Raw genomic sequence first — 22699 nt, forward strand, 5'->3', positions numbered from 1 at the left:
TAGGAGTCAGATCTAGGATATAAAAATATTTCTACTAAGCAATAAATGTTTACAAGGCCTGACATTTTTTGGTGTAAGAGTAAGCATAGCTACAAACTGCACTTTTCAGACTCCTTAAAAGATATAGTAATACAATTTCATAAAGTAAAAAGGAGCACATTTACACAATTCTTCTGTGTGGTCTCTTTTAAAAGCCCTAACATACAATCACTAGGACAAAAGGCTTTACAGTGTAGCACAAAACCTTAACAAAAATGTGGTGAGCTAAAATAGCTTATGCATATTGCCTTCAAACATATTGCTAGAGGGGAAAAAGGAAAGGCTTTGCTATGTTCAAAGAGGCACCCTGCAAAAATAACTCATTTTCTTTGCATATTTCTGAGCCCCTTGATATTAATAATGTCGGGCTCCTTTCAGCAAATGAAATTCATTCTGCCTGTGTGTGAGGTATAAGCTGGGCTTAGAGCAGAGGCCCTTATCAGCAGCCTGCCTTCTCACATCTGCCTGCCTTTCTTATTTATGCCTAGCCATTCATTCACATCATAGCCCATCAGGGACAACAGACAAACATCCAATTACTCCTTGATTTTTTTTGGAAGTGTAACCTCATCATTCTGTGTCTGTGTGCGAGTGAGCAACCTTGGTTTTCTTGTCAGATTGGGTGACCACAGCGTATTGGACATCAAACCTTCATTCATTATTTCATCATTAGCCTTGCCTGCATATTTATACTGTATTCCCACATTTAAATACAGACCATTAAGTGTTATTGAAAATAGTGCAGTGAGTGCCAGGCTACCAGCAGGTGCCCTTCCTGATCACCTACATGCCATAGGGTTTCCATAGAAACTGTTATTTATGGTTATTGATAGTGATGGAGGCATATGTGCACAAACAAGACAAGCCTCAAGGGTGCTGTTAATGCACAAATGCAGTCAGTGTCAATGTGCATTGTTTTCTAACAGCACGGAAAGCAGCGAGGCTTTCTCCCTTTCTGAATGAGAAAAAGTACTCTAGAGAAAGTCAGCACGGCCATGAGAGACATGTGTGCCATCTCTGATTAACTGGCCATGCAAACAGCAGATCCTTTTCAATAAGTGTAAGGAGAGAGAACAATCAGTACTATAATGCAGTTAGACTGTAAAATAAGTCATGATGTTTCACTTCAGAACAACGCAATCAAATGAGAGACTCGAGAAATATATCAGTCACGTGGAGGTCAGACACCTTAACAGTTGAACCCATGCCCTTGGCTCTCATTAGTCTCCTCGGTGTCTGTGTTTCCATGGCCAAATTGCTAATTAGCAAGTTTAAGTGGAATGACTATCACTGTCTTTGACTGTATCCTTATCAACGAGAGACAGCCCTGGTTGAAAGAATGACAGCTAGCTGGATGATACAACACTGGCCAATGCTCAAGCCAGACAAGGCCAAAACAATGAAAAAAGAAACATAATTAGAAATTGCTAATTAAAATCCCATGGCAAGAAAAATCACTGTTCAGTTTTGTTTGAACTGCAGACACAATAGCCCTCATGCTAACTCTTTTCAAGATGATGATAATAGGAAAAGCAAACATTTGTGAGAGGTGTAGACAGAAGGAACAGCTAAAGAATGTGACTGAGGATTCAACCTGAGATCTGAACATCAGCAATGTACAGAAATGGAAAACATCTATAAGGGCACTGCATGGAGCAGAGACAGAATAGATGTGAAGGAATAAAACATGATCAGTGTACTCTTATAGAAAAATAATGATGAGGTTGTGTGATACTCTGAAATTGATTATTTTCCAATAACAGCACATCCCAAGGTGTTTTATTCCTCTTACACCACAGCAATTTGCCAATGATTACAATTCTTTATTAAGAAGAAAGATCTGCATTTTGTACTTTTTATCTCTTATGTTAATGTCCACAAAACAAGTTGCTTGTCACCTACATTACAGCAGCTATGAACAGTCATTCCCTTAGCAGCCTTTCTTTTTATCTCTCTTTTGAAGTTAACAAGACAACAAAAGCAGCTTGTTATGTTAGAAAGAGAAACCACAAAGCCCACAAAGTAAAGTTCCAGCTTTACTTCTGCCTGTTACAAAGTGCTGACATTTCAGACTCCTTCTGAACATGCGAAATAAATATTGTCAAACAGGAAAAACATTAGTACTATAGAAATTATAAAGTATTAGAACAAATGTATTAATATAAACCTCTCAGCTCAAACACCTGCCCATGCTGCTGTTATACAAAATTAATCACCATGTTCTGACCAATCACAAGTGAGAATTCTGCAGCACTGTTGTATAAAAACATTTAGAAACTGTTTGAACTATCCTGTATATCAGTGTAACAAGGAAATAAGGAATGAGAGCGATACATCAGGTTGCAAGCATTATGTAGTTAGATCAATAAAGCACATCTATAATTCTTTTTAATCTTCTGAGTTCAGCAATCTTATTAGAAGATCTCTAGGTAAGGATTACTCTGTCTTCTAATATGGTTCTATCTTATTAGAGTCAGAAATCATGGGCTAGACATAGAGCATTGCTGCAGAACCGAAAATTACAGTTTCAATCACACTGAGGAATGTGCACATATGCACACACACATACTGTCCACCTGCCAGGAAGTGGCTGCATTGCAAACAGTGCTTTTCAATCACAAGCTTATGATTCAGCCTTTGAGATTGCCCTCATGCATGAGAAAATAAGTATGTGCTTTCCGAAATACCAGAGGGTAAAGCAAAAAATAACATAACCACATGAGATGGTCACAAACATAATATAACATAATTTTTTGCAACAACACTCCCAAGGAACACTTCTGGGAATCAGTAAGTCAGACCTAGAAGAGAGAGGGGTTTATGTGTTAAAAAATAAATAAATAAATAAAAAAAAATTGTTTTACATGGTTTGCTCTGATTTATTTCAGCTGCATGTTTAGAGAAGATTCAGAGAGGTTTATATTGAAATGGATGAACTCAGGGGTGGTTGAAGAAGATCTCTTCTCAATCCAATTCCCATGCTCCTCACCATCTTGAGCCTCATCTACTATAATCCTTCCGGAAATCACCCTGTTCTCTGTAGTCCTGTGTCTAGCTTTGGCCAGTTTCAACTCTTCCAATGTGTTAGAGTCTCATTATGGTCTTCACATGGCCCCTCTGTGCGTCAGGGATAGAGCCATTAAAGCAGCCAGCACAGGCTCTGCATTTAGCACTTACTGCTACTGTGAGCACCTTTTATTCAATTTAGTTTGATGTGCCTGAGAATAGAGCTGTAATGGAAATTCAAATGACAGGTCATAAGGCTCCCCGTAGTCAAAGCAAGTATGCAGGTTTTGCCATAATGATAATAACATACTGCTGGTGAGCACTTTGAAAATGGCTATTACAGTAAGGAAAACTAACATTTGCCAGGCTTCTAATAAAACTGCTTGCCTTCAGTTAACAAACATTACAGAGCTGCAATAAACAGTATGGATTCAAAACCTGGGCCTTCCTGTGACAGTACATACCAAAGATTCAAGTAAACGCTGTAAAGCCCAGCAACATAAAATTCCTTGGTTACAGACATCTGGATAAGAAACTAACATGACTGAAAGGCGGCGAGAGTTACCTATTAATCTTTAACCATTAATGATTACTTTGTGGTTATAAATAAGATTTTTAAGTTATGTTTTGTTACACACCGGCACTTCAAGTTACCAATTTTGACTAGCATTACAGATTCTGAACAGACGAGACACCTGTTTTGAACTTATTGAACTGTTTTGAAGTGGAGAATAAAAGCATATTTCTTAGATTTTTATAGAAAAAAAAATCTATAAAAGTCTGTGAAACATTTTTGTTTCTCAGTGAGCTGCCTTCAGGTAAATAATTTACATAATGAATAGAATACACAAAAAAATGTATTGCATAAATGCAATAAATACAGTAACTGCAATGTTTAGAAAACTGGTGTCTGAACTACAGGCAGTTCTTTTTTCATACATTGATCAATTCCCCTACAGTATTTTTCAAGTACTTCATTCAATCCGCTGAAGTACTTTGCTGGGTCGGCATCTGGACCACAGTCCACCACATGATGACCCCTGGCATATGCAGTCTTAGAAAATATCACCTTGTTGAATAACTGAGCAGGCTGAATCTGCAATCGACCATTTGTTCCAAACCTCATGCTGTACCATATTTTCACTGTAATTCCTTAGGGATAATTACCCCCATTTCCTTCCAAATTTGCAGTTCACCATATTGGCAATTCCCATCCACTATTTAGTTCTCTCCGCCGCATGAGAGCTACCCACCAGGGAGGATGATATCTATCACGTGATTCCTATGAGGCACGTGCAGCCTCTTTTGAAACACTGCTGCATATATATGTGTGTGTATATATATATAAATATATATATGTATATACACCTGTGCTGAGATCCAATGTTGATTAGTGCCATTCTGATCGACAGGGAAGTGAGTAAGTGTGAGTAAGTGTTTCATACCCAGAGACCAGCATTAATTATCCTCTTTGACACCTGATGACAGATGGCATCATCCAGATTTGAACTATCATCTCCTGATGATACCACAAACGCTTCTGGTAATGTTTCAACCTTTATCCATTACAACAGATTTCACATGAAAACATTTGTCTCTCAGCCATGGGCACCAAAATCATTTTAAAATGAATTAAATTAAGCCGTGTTTTTTTTTTTTTTGTATATAGCATGCACTTTATTTTATGAGCTGCACTAAACCTCTTTAACAGTAAAGGAAATTCCACTAACCCCATTCAACTAAGGGATTTATTTTATGAACATAAACTACTCACATATTAGGCTCATTAGTACAATATTTTTGCTATTTACTGGAGCCATAGAGCTTCTTTATCTTTTACGTTTCCACTGACAGAACACAGTTTAATTAAAATTGTCATTAAATTCCAGTAGACATTATTTATAGGCCTACTAGGTTTTGAGTTATTGAGTTTTGGATTAAGCCCATTTAATTTAGGTGACCAGTCATATAGTCAAATAAAGTCTCAGAAATGAATGTAATAGGTTTGAATAATGGATTGTTACCACTGTAACAAAAATGAAAAAAAAAAAAAAAGAAAAAAAAGAAACATGGGCCCCCAGAACCATGGTGGTAGACTTCCCCTGATAAAACACAACAGAAAAGGTGGGGACAGGTCAATAATAATATAACACATTTCAAAGACGTATACAGCGGCCACCCTTGAGACAGCAGCAGTAAATAGGCTAATTTATGTACCCCCCAGGAGAGAGCAAAAGGCGTACAGTGGGGGGTTAACAATGGCTGACGTCTGACAGCTGTTGACATTCGGGACCCATCAGTCAGGAAGGCATGGCTGAATTACACAGCACATGTTTATGGATGTTTAAGTTACAGGACCGCCCTCTCCCCAAGGGCGTGAGCATTTTCATGGGGCCTTCCACTGTGGCAGCAGCATTTTGATGACTCCATCTGCTCCAATCCATTAGTGCAGCCAAGTAAACTTAAATAGCCAAAGTAAAAAACACCAAACAACGTACAAGGGAGTCGTATTTGAGGTCCTGCAATATCAACATCGTAAGAGGAAAGCTATAGCATCTGCCCGAGAGAAAACTTTTTCTTTTTATCTCTAGGACATAAGACTGACTTACTTAATGAAATCTATGGTCAGATGTAGCATTGCCAGGAGCTTAGCCCACTAGTCTGTGCCTTGTGAGACAGGAAGTAAGAATATTTTGGAAAAACTCAAATGAACACAGTGTAAAGCCTTACCTAAAGTAAAAGCACTGCAGTGGGATTCAGATTTGTGCTACTGAACATTACAATAACTGTTGTTCAGCTTGTATAATACGCTGAACTGCCAATTTATTGTACCTTCATTTGACCATTTTATTAGGTACATCTACCATATGGGTCACTTTTTAGGTACAAAAATTCACCTGTCCATCAGTAGAAACAGACCATCGTAAGCCCACTGCTGAGGTTATTTGGACGATGGATCATTCTCAGTGCAGCAGTGACACTGACAAGGTTGTTTTTAAACAATAGGAATGTTTATTGGCCACATTATTAGACAAAGCCCTTTTGTGGGTATATATTTAGACACTATAGCTTTCTATCCCTAATGCCCGGTTCTCCGCATCTGTGTCAGTTTCTGACCACAGGATGTTGTGAGCTGGATTGTTCTTTTGCTGAACTGTTCCAAGCATTGTTATGCTTGATACTCACTGCATCATAAGTTGGGCTACAGTCAGTAATTAAAAAAAAAAAAAAAAAAGTGCAACTAAATAAATTCACAGCTCAATTAGTGCAAGCTACTGCAGAGCGACTTAAGATCAAACTAATCCAAAATTGGGGAAAAGAACTACTCAAAGTGCTGCAGTTATTAGTACGCATAAACTTCGAGAAAAATACACTATTTCAGATGTTGTATGAACAATCAGGATATTCTCAGTTGCCAGTTGTAGTATTAGCTACATCCACATTGCCCCTACACTCACTAGCCATTTTATACAGGTATATACGCAGGTCACTGTGAAGGTGTTCAATTACTGGCAGTAGTCCATTCATAATTTGTCATGCTTCTTGCATCCAATCCATCAGTGTACCACTGCTGAGCAGAGATTATTTGGATGGTAGAATCAACAGTTTTTAAAAACTCCAGTACAAAGGAAAAGCTGGACTGCATCTTTGGACTTTATAAAACAGCCAGCTATTGTAGATACAAATAACTGGCAATTAAGTGTATACTGTGTGTAGGTGGTGATTATAGTGTGTGTAGCAGCATGATTTGTGTTTCAGTAAATGGGTAGAGTGCTCATTTGCTCAATTTCGCTACTGTGATTAGACATACTACTACATAATACAATAACTGCATGCATTACGTATTATAATATATACCAATATTGACAGAAATAGCAATTAACTACACAGCAAATAAGCAGTCCACTAAAGCAATTCCCATTAGCAGCTCAGATGCTCCTGTAAGCATTCTGACAAAGTCCATGCAAAAAGATTTTATGATGATTTTACGATGCTTTTAAACAGCTGACATATTAATATTTATGTCATACTAGTGTATGACTAGAGCTTTATCTAGAGCGACTCAAAGAAGTGCTTTGGAATTTCTATGGATAAACAGATCTTCATGCTAGTACAAACAGATCAGGGTCTGAGAATACCAGAACATTAAAACCCTGCTAGAGAGGAGTTAGTATGAAAGTTAGTACAGTGCTAACTACATAAGTTGATTTTTTTTTCTAAATGTGTATCTTCTTTAAATAAAAGTGTCTACCAAATATATAAATTCTGTCTATATCTTTCATTCAATTATTTATCTTCTGTAATTGCCTTATCCTGGTCAGGGTCATGGTGTATCCAGAGCCTATCACGGAAACTGGGTGCAGGCCTGCAATACACCCTCGACATAATGCCAATCCATTGCATGGCACCATGCACACACAAAATCACACACTCGTTCACTTCTAGGGGCAAATTACCATAGTCAATCCATCTTGTGTTTTGTGCACATTGTACATGTTTTTAAGAAGTGAGAGGGAACCAGAGAACCTGGGGGAACCCCACGAGGACACAGGGAGACACTGGGTATGGACAGTATGTATGGTATATGGCAGAAATGACTGCTAACTGCTGACCTATCATGATTTTCCTTGAAAATCTTAATTTTCCATTATTATGCTCCCACTATTCTGAGAGTGAAAGGGAGAGCGAGAAAGAGAGAGAGAGAGAAAGAGAGAGAGAGAGAGAGAGATCAGTCACTTAACCTTCCTGTCACAAGCACTGGTCTCAGCTCTCTACACACCCTTTGCCTTTCACTGTTTCCGCAGAATGCATATCCATCTCTTCTGTGTTGTCTCCTCATCAGAGTGTGACAAACATGCCCAAGCACAGGATGACTGAGAATGGAAAAAAGTGCTATACAAATCCTTTCATCTGTTTGAGGAATAGCAAGTATGGCCATCTCAATAAAGGTCACGCATTAATTCATGGTGTGACTCTATTTTTAACATTCTTTGCAATGCCTTAAACCTTTCCCTCCTCTCTGCCTCTCTAATCATTTTTTCTTACACTAAATAAACTCTTCTGTGCCAGTTTGATGAGATGCTGGATGAGAGTTGGCTGTGAGTGTGGTTCAGTGTCTTTCACCTGCTGAGCTTCAGCTCTCCTAATCAAAGTGTCCAAGCTTTGCAATTCTGACCCCAGGGGTGCGGGGCTACTCACACACCAGACAGCCTTCATCTCAGCTAGTGAGAGAAAGAGAGAGATCCACAGAGAGACACATGAAGAGGGAAAATAGAATAAGAGTGTGACGCAATTGTGAGTCTTGTAGTCTCGTCCTCTATCTTGCTCTCTGGAATTACCAAGCACATGAAATTTTCTTTAAGAAAACAAAGGATCCTTCACAATCAGGAAGTGTTGGGAATAATTTCTACACTCTTGCTTCAAGGCTCAGAAAAAGCTACAAGACACATAATAGCACTTTCATTAGAAACTGACAGCTGTAGTGCTGTGGTGTGTGGTATTTTATGGGCTGCATTAATGAATTTAGCAGTCGAGATGTATGGTCTTTATTTGGGGGTGAGTGATATGAGTGAAGGATGATGAGTGAGGGAAAGAGCCTCCTGGAGATTCAGCCTCACAGGCACAGCACGGCTGAATTATTCACACACAGGAAAGCCAGGCTGTGCTCCTCTCGCTCTCTCTCTCACCCCCCTTCCTCTCTCTCTCTCTCTCTCTCTCTCTTTCTCTCTTTCTTTCGCCCTCGCTCACTCCCACCTCCCACCAGTCACCGTTACATCCTGTCTTTGTTTCTTTCACCTCTTTCTTTGCTTCCGCTCATTCTATCTGTTTCACACCTTCCTGAAGCTCTGTGTCATGTTCATATTTTCACCCTCTTTATGGCTGTCTAACCTTGCCTTTGCCTTTCGTCTTCTCTGAAGAGCTGCCATGATCTGTATATGTTAATTTTTAAAACATAAAATATCAATTCCTCTGTGTTTTAAACCCAGCGTGGAAAATTACTGAGAAATTATACTTAATTGAAAGTATATAGATAATGTGTCAAACTGTCATACTCAGTTAAAGGTGGAAGTATCCAGCCAAAAATATATTCAATTCAAAGAAAAAAGTAAATGTTTTGACTGATGAAATTACTGATGAAAACTGTGATGATTTTCACTTAGGAAGGCAGCAAGGAATTTGCAATTTTACCTCTTAAACCACCGGATTGTAAAAATGCTGCTTGCTGGAGCTCTCAGCCAATGACACTGCTTATGCAAAAAAACAGAGGCTTAGTAAGAGTGACATTCTGAAGGTGAAAGATGCTGCATTCCTACCTGTCTACTAATTTAGCATCTAGGATCTACAGCCAAGAAAGCATGACAGCGACTGCAGAACAAATAAATCTTTTACTGTATCTATCATGTACAGTATAAAACATGACATGGTAGTTATTTTTTTTGATAACGCATAGCCATGAATTCATATACTGAGGCTACGAGTTAATTATTTTGAGGTATCTCATGGAATTATTATGCTGCTGGGGTAATATATCAAAGCTATGGCCACAAGCTATGTGCAACTTGAGCCCATGACTTAAAACGTTTTGGGAACCTCATACTTAACATGAGGCCTCCAGTTAACTATTTGGCAGGCAAAAAATCGAATCACTTTGAGAATTCACTTAAGCTGACATGAGCTTATGTCCAGTATATTTGTGCATTATTCCAAGATTGAAGTAAAGAGTAAAGTGCAATATTATCAGTCATCTCCATGCTTAGATTCTGCTGGCCACAATGGTCTAATTCAATTGATTTCTTTTTAAAATTTTAAAATGTAATAGTCGCCATGAGTTACACTTTTCATGGCCATGAAATAGATCTTGAGAAATAGGTAATGTGTCAAAATTGTACTCAGTTAAAAGTGGAAGTATCCAGCTAAAAATAAATTCAAGTCAAAGTGACGCAATTATGTTAGTCATATTTTCATGTAAAAAGCAATTTTTATTACTTATCAAAAACTGTTAGAAGATGATTTTCGTTTTTTTGAAAGCAACTTAGCCATTTTGCCTAAAAACATCATTCAATCTCTGTTAGTTTGCTTGTTGTTTGCATGACTAATGCTACTTGGTTTGCTAAAGAATTAATCAGAAGTAAAATATCATGTAAATAACCACTATTTACCATTAGCAAGATTAGCTGCCTAGCCAGTTTAAGTTGGCTACTGGAATCAGTGCTAGTCTAAGCTGGTATTAGCAAAGAAAACAGTTAATATTAGCCAAATGGAAACATACCTAAATATACTTTTTCAAATTGTCTGGAGTTCATGCCTTCTAGGGAGGCAAATGAGATGCCGCATTTTACATGAGCCTTTGCTTACTTCAGCATATTGAAACATTCTCAAGTACTCAAGTAATTACCCTGTTAAACCCCAAACTTTTGTCAGACTAAGATATATTTCCTAGTCTATGCTCCTTTATTTCCCTTAAAATAAGATAACCTTGTCACTCTGTCAGACAGACTCAAGATAATGTCTTAGAAAGCTTTTCCTATCAATGAAAAACAGTTAGAAACCTCTGAAGGCAATTGAGTGTATATGAAAACAGATGAAGGTTAAGTGTCAGTGGCCACCCATTTTGTTAAAATAGCAGGCTCTATTAATATTAATCTACTCATACATGAATAACATCAGCTCATAGCTTTTAGCCAAGTGTTCCTTCATGACCCCTACACTGTGTATTAGGTAACAGCCATTTCATAAAATTACTACATCATCAGTCTGAATTAGAAAATCATACTATGCACTTCTGCTGTATGTTCGAAGCTCAGAGTGGTAGTGGTGGAAAAGACATATCTATGTAAATGACTGGATTTAACATACTTAAACCACATTGAATTCTGAGACTGTTAGACACTTTAGTATGGGCAGTTTAAAAATTCTACAGTGTGTCTGAAATCACTCCTTCACCCACTAATTTACTACATAGACGGTTCTACACAAAACACTACATCGGGCAGCAGTAAGGGAGACAAATTTGATCCAAAATCGTATCAAGGCATCTACACAACAATTAGTGTGGATGCCATATTTTTTATCTAAGCCAGATTTGCTGTGATTAATGTGATCATTACCATTAAGACAGCAATATATTGCCAATATACTAGACTCCTATTAGATGTTTATTTCAGTGCTTGTCATCCTCCCATTCATACTGTATATTGTATTTTATATGTGCATAACCCATCTCTGAATACAGAGAACTTTCCCAGTGTAAATACTGAAGTAACTTTTGAACTTCATTCACCAAATCAGAAACTGAAATCTGAATAAAAATGAAATACACCACCATGTACCTGTTGGCTTTACTGGTACATTTTATGTTAATATTTATATATGAAGTCTCCTGAGTGTAAATCTAAAGCTAAAAGAAATCACTGTGCTTATTGTGGAAGTAGAGTGCATCAGTTGTAGCCTGGATTTATAAAATCGTGAACACCCGAATACTGCACTGTATGGTAAATAGGGAATGAATTCAGACATGAATTTTGTCTTTTTCTTCTCCAAAGCTTTCTGTTTCAGAAAGCAGGAATGGCTGAGGCTGTAAATGTGTAATTTTGCTACATGGCTCGCCTTCCTGCCCTCGTCTCCCACCTCTGGCTGACTCATTAGGTGATGCTCTGCTTCATCTCACTCTGCTATTTATGCAGATAAAAAAAGGGCAAATTAATGAGGGACACCCTGGGGAGCCACCGCACAATGCAGGAAGAGAAAATGAGAGCCTAGACACAATGTGTGCCACACACTCTCTGATAGGCAGCAAAGAATTTGCGTTTTTACTTTTTAAACCACCCAATAGTAAAACTGCTGCATGCTAGAGCTCCGAGGCAGCTCTGAGTCAGTGATTCTGCTTATGTTAAAAAAAAAAACAAAAACAAAAAAAAAAACCAGAGGATTAGTAAAAGTGACATTCTGAAGGTGAAAGATGCAGCATTCCTATCTGTCTACTAATTTAGCATCTAGGATCTACAGCCAAGAAAGCATGACAGCGACTGCTGAACAAATAAATATTTTACTACTATGTACAGTACAAACCCCTAAAGTGATATGGTAGTTATGGTAGTTATATTAAGTGATATGGTAGTTATGGTAGTTATTTTTTGATAAGGCATGGCCATGAATTAATACACTCAGGCTACTATTTTACTATTTTGAGGTATCTCATGGAATTATTATGTTGTGGTGGTGAGATACCAAAGCTGTGGCCACAAATTGTGTAACTTGATCCCATGACTTAAAATGTTTTGGGAAAGTCATACTTAACACGAGGCCTCCAATTAATTATTTGGTGGGAATGGAAAAAAAATCTATTCACTTTTAGAATTCAAGTAAAATGCAATATTATCAGTCATCTCCATGCTTAGGTTGTGCTTGCCATAATGGTCTAATTCAATTGATTTTTAAAAAAAAAAAAAATTTTCATGGCCATGAAATAGAGCTTGAGAAACATAGCCTAATTTGTGGCCTTAATATTATTAATTCCTGACCACAAGAAACTTAACTTGTGGCGACAAGAAGTTTAACCTGTGGTCTCAATATATTAAATTGTGGTAATAACCACTATGTCACCTCTGCAGTGGCATAACAGTGAAGTCTATCGGACATTACCAAACAATATTTGGTCTCCACTTTGAGATATCAGTGTTCTCATAACTACCATCTAGAAGAAGAAAAACAGGGCCATGTATGACACCCAATGATGCACCTACAGCCAAGAAAGCTAATGACACTAACTGTTAAACAAATGAACCATTTAACAGCAAATGATGCCATTTTGGGCTCAAGTCAGCACACAACTTTAACATAAATGTAGTATTAATAAATCGGTACACAATAATTAGTCATTCAAATAGCATGATAAGTACCAATTAGGTAAATAAAACATTAAAAAAAGGTTGACATTTTAAAGTGTTTTTACTTCATCTGTGTACATCAGTGTTGTGGTACAAACTCGGCGCTCTGTGCTGCTTGAGCCGGAGAGTGACATTTGAAAAGCTTTCAGTGCCGAGGAGCATTCAGTTTGAGCACAGCAAGATGCATTTACAAAATAAACTGAAAGGCCCTTTGCTCCTCAGTGAGTTAAATTCAAAAGTTGTGCCAGGCAGTGCAGCCTCAGCCGGGGGGAACGCACTGACCTTCATATCCACTATGGTCAGATGGCTTGCTGTGGACCAATGCCCAGCTGCTCCATGTAAAACTTAAAGAGCACGGCTATTGCTGGGTATGCAGTCACATCTCCTAAGCACACCAACAGAAACCCAGTCCTGCTGACACCATACACAACTGCCAAAACCGTGAAATAACTTTCTTTAAAACTTTTCAAAATGTACAAGCATTAACGTAATGTGTATGAAAGCACCCTATTACATAATACTTCAAAAGAAGAGGTAAATTGCAGGTGTTTAAGTCATTCAGTTGAAATGTAGTAGCGCAGGGATGAAGAAAACAAGAATAAAATAACTAAATGCTGAATTCAACATCATCTGTTTGACTTATCTAATAAAAAAGTCCCGTTTTAGAGTAGGTAAGCAAAAAAAATTAATAGCATTCATCTCACAAAAAGCATGACTGAAGAAAAAAGGAGTTTCATGCGAAAGCTGCCATTGGTAACAAATGATGCCCCAAATGCTGCAGCCAAGGTTTACATTTCAAAAACTCCCTGTTGCCCGAAAAAGCTAAAAAGACCCAGACTTCCTGAGCAGGACTAAATGGAGCATGTGAGCGTCAATGGGAGTAAGTGTATAAGATGAAAGTGGAGAAAGGGAGTCATTGAGATGGACTAGCTCTGCGTTTGATCCGAGCGGCTGCCTGGCCTTGGCTGCGGGTATTAAGATTCAGCAGATGCAGGCGCGTGTTTAACAAGGCTGGGTTTATGTGTCAGCTATTACGGTAGCATTATGAGAAAAGAGGACAAGGAGTTGAACAGAACTGCCAGTGCTCTAGTAGTCAGAGCTGCTAAAACACTTCATGCTCTCACCGTTCTTACATTTTTCTCCCTGAGCTGTTTATCTGAGCACGGAGTCATGCCGTCGCGCCCACCAGTCTTTCTTAATCATAGATTTCATGAAAAATTGCATTATGCAGTTTTGCTTATCCAAAGCCCTGACGTTGGAATGCTATTTTGCAGGGTAAAGTGACTTCACAGTGAAGTGAAGATGACTGAAAAAGCAATGTGGGTCAGCCAGAGACCTTTATTTCCTTTAGCAGCACACACTAAACATACCTGCTCAGCCCCCTCTGCTCCTTTCCCACCATCACCCTTCCTCTCTCTGCACAAAGATTGCAGGTTTCAGCAAGGAATTGTCCCTTACCATTCTCTATTTCTTGCACTCTCTTGCCCACACACACACAAACGCACACGCATGCCCAAGAAGCCGAAGTGCCACCATTATTGCAAACCTGTGCTATATTTATGAGTGGGTCTGTGCGTTCCATGGCACTGAGTGCTTGTATGGAAAAAGGCAAAATGCAGGAGAACGCTCAGCATTCAGACAGACAGTACCCACATTGTTGAGGCTACATAACCAAACACAGCTTGCTTTTCAATGCAGTGGCTGCTCTGAAATTTTTATTTGTTGGTCTGGCATACAGCATTTGCCCTGGAAACAACAGAAGGCACAATACAGCAAACTACAACAAACTTAAAATGAAGAGGTGATTTAAAATGCAACCCTCCTTTAGAATCTTAAGGGTGGCAGCTCAAACATATTTACATATTAACTCAGGGTAGACTTAAATGCTGGTGTAGGTTTTTTTTTCCCCCACTCACGTGTCTGCTTAAGAAGTTGTCCAGCTCTCTCTGTACTTTCTTCTGACAGTCCGGGTGGGTGGCCAGCAGGTAGCAGGCGAATGCAAGAGTGTTACTGCTTGTCTCATAGCCAGCGACGAGGAAGATGAAGGCCTGGCCTACGATCTCATCCTCCGTCATCATCCTTTTCTGCTGGCTGCGTTTTGCCGACTCACGGGAGCTTTCTGACTTTCCGTCAGCCACAACTTGCTCATCTGCTTGATTGACCACGTCAAAGTGATCCAGGGATACACATTCCTTACTGCTCCTCACATCCAGCATCAGCTGCAGGAAGTCCCTCCGCCTCTATCAAAGCCATGGGACAAAGTTTAAGACAGGAGACTATTAGGGGAAATACAGTACACTGTAAAAGTTAGGGCAAAATAAGACAAAAATGTATTCTTTTAGGTTTCACAGATAGTCACAAGTAACAAAAAAGATCCAATTGTGTGGATGTTTAAACTCTGAAAAAAATAAAAGTGATATCAGTTTAGCATTTCCCTTACTGAATACGATATAAATGTTCTCTAATAACTTGTATGCCCACAGTTTGCCTTTAAACTGCCTCCATCCTCTTTGTGTATCACATTTGTAATATTCATTCCCCATTCCTCTTCACATATCATTATAACCCTGCCAGATGTAAGGCGCTGCTTTCTTCAAATCACATCTGGAAAATTTCATTTCTTTTTTGGTTCTTTTCAAACCTTGAAAAACAATTTTGATATCTTGTTGAAGGATAGACCATCGAGGGCTGTAGGACTTGAGTCTGGTCTTGGTCTTGAGCACTGATCTTGCTAAATATGAACATATTTATGTTCACGTTGTCTTTTCTTTTCACAAAGTTTGACATGATGTAATTCCTTCTTCTAGAAAACATAGCCTAATCATTGGCGTAATGTACAAATGAAACCAACTAGTTGAAGTAAAGGCTTGGCCTTGAAACACATTTGAGGTTTTTCGGTCTTGATATTAAATTGGTCACGCTTTCATTTGGACTCAATCTTGACTTGGCATCAACCCCCTTAAAATTCAGTCTTGACTCAATCTTGGCTAGTCCTGGTCTTGGACGTGACAATGGCAGTCTTGACTATAGCCCTAACACCAAAACTTCATTTGTCTGTTTTTATTCGTAGATAAACTGCAAAATGGATGCACAGTTTCCATGTATACACAGAAATCATGGGGCATACAATTATATTTGCACTCAACTATATGCATGACTGATTTTTTTTTTTTTATTCCTCCAAGGTTGTACTGTACCTGACTAGGTGGCAATTCATCCCTCTGCTTTATAAGTTTCTGAATGCAAGTGGTGAAGAACCTGCTCATCGCACTGCTGTCTTTATCTCGCATCAAGCCACCGAACGGCCCAATCAGGAACGGGAAAGTCACTAAGAGCACAAAGGACAACCACAAGGCCTTTTACCAATATTCTTAAGTCATAAACACAAGGTCAAAGGGATTTTAAATGAGACCTCTTTCCCCAGCCTGCAATAAATGTGCTATATCTTTATATTGCCTTCATTAAAGTTCATATCAAATAGTCGTTTATGGAGCTCCCTATGTGATGTGACCTCAGCTGTTGAATAATTAAAAGAGAAATAATAGGCACTGAAGGGTGTTTGGATTAGATGAATGGCTAAATGTGACAGTGTAACATACTGAAGATGAACATGATGGGTCGGAAAAAAGAGAAGGCAAAGAACTTGGAGGCGTAGTGCACAAATGGGTCGCTGGGGTTGTTCTGGGAGTCCACTTGCATGCCAAACGCCACACTTGCTATCACATCCATAGTGAAGCAACCAAAACACCTGCAGGAAAATATTAATGCATTACCCCCACAATCTTTTAAGCAGTACACACTAAAAATCACTTTTCCTCATGGGGACCAGCCAGACATCCCCACAAGGTCAAAAATGTCAGATATTCCTAACCTTGTGGGGACATTTTTTCTCTATTAAGATATAAAAACATGCCCACAGACATACAGTCATACCTGTAGATGTCGACACTCTCTCCAGACTCCGCGTAAGCCTTCAGGTTGTTCAGTAATGTTTCTGTAGCTACATGGATAAGAGGGACCATCTGTGCCAAAACACACAAACATTGAAATCACGTACTGTCTTACACTTCAAACCTTTTATTATCTATGTTAAAATGTCAAAATATTTAAGCACTGTCTTTAAAAAAAAAAATAAATAAATCCACCGTAAGAGATTTAGCATAAACCCTAGATAAAATTGTGAGTGATATGAGAAAGGCAGTGCTTGAACAAATCTATAACTTGCTAGAAGAGTATGGGCGAGGCTACTGCAAAGTGAAGAATCAATTAAAATCCCATTTAATTTTGCAGGTCATCACCAAGGGCAAAAAAAAAAAAAAAACACCCACGATAATAATGGATCAAACCACAGCTAATTAAGTCATTAACTTTTTTTTTTTTTTTTTTTTCACATTTAAAGAGCACATATACATGTTCATGTACAGTGCCTTGCATAACTATTAATTCCCTTTGAGCTAATAACTTGGAATTTAAACTGACATATTTGTGATTATATGTCATGAATATACACAAAATAGGGGGGGGGGGTTAATTTGGTTTGCAAAATTATTTACAAATAAAATGGTAAAAGATGGGATTGAATAAATCTTCACCCCATTGGTGTGAAACACGTAAATTAGTTCTGGTTGCAACTCTGAAAAATGCCATCGTTACCTGGTCACTGACTTTTAGTGGACAGCCTCTTCTAGGCAGAGTCATGGTTGTGCCATATTCTTTCATATTTTTTAAGGTCATGGATTTAATGGTGCTCTGTGGGATGTTCGAATTCAAGGATGTTTTTTTATAACCAAACCCTGATTGATACTTTTTCAGACTTGTTTTGTTAGTTGCTTGGTCTTCATGATGCTCTTAGGTATGTTCTCTACCAAAATCTGGGGCTGCCCAGAAACAGATGTATTTATATTCAGGTCAGCAAGTCAACTCCAATCAACTTGCACCAGAAATAAAGTAAGGATTTTACAGCAATGAGGGGTGAATACTTGCACAATCACAACATTTATTTTTTTTAACTGATAAACAATTTTGTGAATTAAATTAATCTCCCCATCTTAAATATTATTAGCTATTTTGTGTAGATTTATGTTAATAATCCCAATTAGGTCCATTTCAGTTCCAGATTATAACACAAATGCAGTACATGTAGAAAGGTTCAACTGGGTGAATATTTATGCAAGGTACTGTAAACCTGTCTGGCCTCTGAGTCAAGTCAGTGAGTGAGTACAGTGCACTAGAGTCAGGTCACACTACTCTGAGCAGAAGTACTGGTGATCTCTCCCACTCACTACCTCTTTTCTCTCTCTCTCTCTCTCTCTCTCTCTCTCTCTCAGATGCAGCACTGTAGCTTTCCCCTCAGATGCCAATGACTGACACTGTGAAAAGCCTCCATCTTACACCAGACCTGCCTATTGATCCTGCTCACTCAGGAAGAAAGAGATGAGGGTGCAAGCAGCAATGACAAAAAAAAAAAAAAAAAAGAAAAAAATAGGCAAAGGGAAGAGAGGGAGAGACTTTATGGAGCACTGAAGCAAGACCAGCTGACAAATTCTGAGTGGAGAAAGTGCAGGCTGACCTGAGCCACACTAATATCCTAACTAGGGCTGGGCCATATGACAATATAATATAGATAGTGTGATAAATTATGCCACAATACACTTTTCTGAGATATCGCAAGTATCATAATATCTTTTTTCTAATGTATTTTATGTGTGTTTTCTAATGCATTTTATGTGTGTTTTTCTAATTAGAAACTGATTAGAAGCAGCTGATTTGATGATAACATTTTGTAGTGTTTTAAATCATTAAAATATTCTTATACAGCTGTTTCCTATTGTCCACTTTTTATTTTTAATTTATTTTTGTAGCTATTTTGTAGCTATTTTTAGCTATTTTTGTAGCTAAAAGTTATTCACTTTTTTTAAATGCAGCACTACTGTTTTGCAGGCAGTTTGTTAGCAATCTTATGTATTGTGATGCATATCGTGTCTCATAGAAATGACGTAGATCTATTGTGATGTATTTTAATCCTAATCGTCACTTGCTGCCTTATCTCACAGCATCCCGTCTCTCACTGTGCCTATCAGCTAGCCAGCTATATTTACCTTAAGCAGAAGATTTCTCCACTCCCGATCATAGAAAAAAAAATAAACAGCAACAAATAGAAAAAAAACTCTTTTATAAATATTAATTATATAATATTATGAATGCTGTATCCAGGGCTCCGTTAAACCAATAGGCTTATGGCCCCTCGCCCAAGGTCACTCCCTTCAGGGGTAGCACTGCATAACAGCTCAACATAAGCCATGACAGTAGTATCGTTTAAATAACATGAATTATAAATGAACAAGAGAAAAAAAACAATAAACAGATTAAGAAAAACACAACTAATTTGACATACAGTGAGGGGAAAATAAGTATTCACACACTTTTATTTTTGTTATTTAATATAATCCCACTGCATATATCCACTCGAAATTTACACACATAATGTCTTTTGACTTTGTACTTATAAAAATGAACAAAAGGTTATTCATAAGCAGAAACAAAGATGTTTAAGAAATGAAAATGCTAGGGAAAATGTATTCTGACACCATAAATGAACAACACTAGTACTTTGTTGCAAAGCCATTGTTGGCAATTACAGCTTTCAGACATCTATGGTATGCAGCATTGTGGTTCAATTTTGGCCCATTCCACTTGGCAAATCATCTTCAATTCCCCAAGGTTATGACAGTCCCTCTGATGGACTCGCAATTTCAAAATTTTCAATAATGTAGTATATACAGTACTGTGCAAAAGCCTTAGGCACATACAAAGAAATGCTGTACAGCAAAGATGCCCTCAAAAATAATGAAATTAAATGTTTCTACATTTAAAAAATGTGACGACCCTTAAAAATGAGTAGTCTCAGGTACAATTTGTGCAGTTTTATGAGGAAATTAGCTGTAGGTTTTGCTGAGCATCTTGCAGAAGCAGCCACAGTTCTTCTGGAGACTTTGACTGTCATACTTGCTTCTTATTTTTGCAGCAAAACCCAGCAGCCTTCATTATGTTTTTTGTCTGAAAAGTAGTCTTGTATGTAATATGCTGCTTTCTTTAGGGACATACAAACATTTTTCTGTAACATTTAACTGTGCTAGAAAATGAATGTTTGGAAATATAAAAAGTTTTTGTACTGCCTTGATAATGTAGAAGACATAAAATAAAAATCTATAACAAAGTTTGTACTAAAAAAAAAATAGAGTGCCTAAGACTTTTGCACAGTACTGTATAGGGGGCACGGTGACTTAGTGGTTAGCAGGTTTGCCTTGCACCTCCAGGACTCGGGGTGTGTTGTAGGCTGACTGGCATGGGTGTGTGCATGGGTGTGCGTGTGTGTGATTGTGCCCTGCGATGGGCGGGCCCCCCACCCAGGGTGTCCCCCGGCTCGTGCCCCGAGATCCCTGGGATAGGCTCCAGGCTACCCTGCGACCCTGTTTAAGTTAAACAGTATAGAAAATTGATGGATGGATATAACTATATAGTGTCTGAATACATTGTTTCATAGGAATTTCATTTTTAAACATGTTTTTTTCATGCTCATGCATACTTTATTTGTTTATAATTTTAAGTTCAAAGTCAAAAGACATTTAAGTGTATGCAAACTTGAAGTGCTTTATATGCAATGGAAATACAGTATATTAAATAACAAAAACAATTGTGTTCAAATAATTATTTCTTCACACATAAGTCCCACATATATTCATAAATACCCTATTACAGATAATCAGTACACATACACAAAACAATTATTTTGGTCCATTCAGTGAACTGTAGGCTAGTTATACTGTAGTTTGACAGCTTTTATGTGCTCCAGGAAGGAGTTTTAAGATTGGGGCACAAACACACCATTTAAACTGTTTAATTCTAATGTTACTGGAATATGATCTTCTGAGAATTACTGACTTCAGCAATCTACCTTTCTGGTAGCTAGTAAAATGTTTTTTCCTGGGTTTTAGTTTGCCTGACTGGCTTTAATTACAGGTTTACGGTAGTGTTATTACAATATGGTGGTGAATGTGAGCAGAGTGAATGTGGTTGTTGTGCATACACTGATGTAATGCTCCACTGCTACTTGTGAAAAGTAACAGTATGTTGGATGTTTTAAATGCTCCATGTAGTCACTTCGACATAGTTCTGAAGTGCTTAATGTGATCCCCTCTGCAACACACAGCTGTGTGGAGAGATGACCTGTCTGTTCAGATGGTGTACAGTCAGAGACTTCGTTCCTTCAGGCAGATTTCAATATTTGTCATCAATTCAAAACAGATTCCTAATTAAAATAATGACGGGAAAACAATTCCTATTCATTGCCTCTATTTTGTTGTGTCTTTGTGTATGCTCGTATGTTGTAGCAGGATGTGTGCATCAGATCAAATCAGTGCTGGGCTTGAAGGCAAATGAAGAAGACTAGAGAAGCTGATGGAGGATGACAGGAGCAAAGTCCTTTGTCTCTTCCTGCAACTCCAACACAACTAATGAAAATCAATACAGGATGCAAGATGTTTGAATGTTATGTCAAAGTCCTTGAGATTTAAAATTAAAAATGCAGGCAAGTATTGTGTATAAAAATAGCACATCACTTTCCAGGTATTATCTAGATTTAAATACAGGTTCTCTGAGTGATTCTCTCACTCAAAGAGAATTCTCGCAGTATCCTGCCTGCAACTATTTAAATGGAAAAACATTAAATGCTTTAATCAAATGGTTCTTTTGCTGTTTGAAATAATAATAGAAACTGTTCTACGATCTGTGGCAAAGTCCCTCAAACCACAATACTGTGAGTTTAAATTTGATTCTACTTCACAAAAGAAAGCCTCAAACAAACATCAGATACTCATATACATTAATATTCCTGATTTATAATGCTTTTTATCATTATACTCTTTAATACGTCAGCTCTGGTTCCACATCCAGCTACACAGTGTGGTCAGGTCTAAAAGCAGCGGGAGAAAGAAAATAATATTCTGTGTGCTGTAATTAAGTTAACAAACATGCCCTGCATGCCTGGACTCGGGTTTGGTGTTGACAGTAAAGATGTTTATGAGGTCATTAAATATTTAGGACATTGCTACACTGTGGCCAGGATTTCACTCTCCCATGCTATTCCGCAGTGAGTCTGACGCTTGTGGTTTTCTCTCGCTTGGAGTCACCAAATTCTAATGTCACCTTATCTGATGTCACTCTCCCAATACAGTTCACGAGTCACTATTTTTACCATTTCACAAAGAAAATCTCCCCTTTACAGGTAGTAGAATCATCGGAGAGAACTTTCTATAGATTAAAACACTGCAGTGTCTATTTATTTTGGTGATAAGGCTCTTCATACAAGGAAGTGAGCAATTATTAAAAATTAAGAGCTGAGAGTTCATTTGTTTGAGAAAAACTAATGAACCTCAAGTGTTTTAGTCACATGAAACCAAAAGTCTTGCCCTACAAATCACACAAATTTCACTCTAACTCTTTCTGGGCAGTCTCAGCCTACAATTGCTTATGCCAGGATTCCTGGGGTGTTCGAGACCAGTACTGTTCTTCCCCAGCTTTTTATTTATAAAAAAAAAAAAACTGATTCAACTCACCAGATAATTACCAGGTTTAGTGGGTGTGTTAAAGCAGGGAAATCACCAAACTGCACTGGACTCTAGCCTTCCAGGACTTGATTCAGAAACCCATGCCAAAGCCAATAGCTTTATCTTTCCTTAGGTATTTCTTTTATGTTGGGTATCAGCTTT

General features: G+C 38.0%; 1 protein-coding gene across 2 annotated transcripts in view; it reads right to left on the minus strand.

Moving 5' to 3' along the window:
- Positions 1-22699, minus strand: part of tbxas1 (thromboxane A synthase 1 (platelet)) — a 64678-nt gene that overhangs the window by 8554 nt on the left and 33425 nt on the right. For both annotated transcript variants that reach the window (XM_026927329.3, XM_026927328.3), the window contains exons 7-10: positions 16866-16954; positions 16532-16680; positions 16130-16260; positions 14849-15172 (exon numbers count right to left, since the gene is read on the minus strand). In XM_026927329.3, the coding sequence (XP_026783130.1) occupies positions 14849-15172; positions 16130-16260; positions 16532-16680; positions 16866-16954 (693 nt within the window). The remainder of the gene's footprint in view (positions 1-14848; positions 15173-16129; positions 16261-16531; positions 16681-16865; positions 16955-22699) is intronic.

Source organism: Pangasianodon hypophthalmus, chromosome 6 (assembly GCF_027358585.1).
Source record: "Pangasianodon hypophthalmus isolate fPanHyp1 chromosome 6, fPanHyp1.pri, whole genome shotgun sequence".
Lineage (NCBI taxonomy): Eukaryota > Metazoa > Chordata > Actinopteri > Siluriformes > Pangasiidae > Pangasianodon > Pangasianodon hypophthalmus.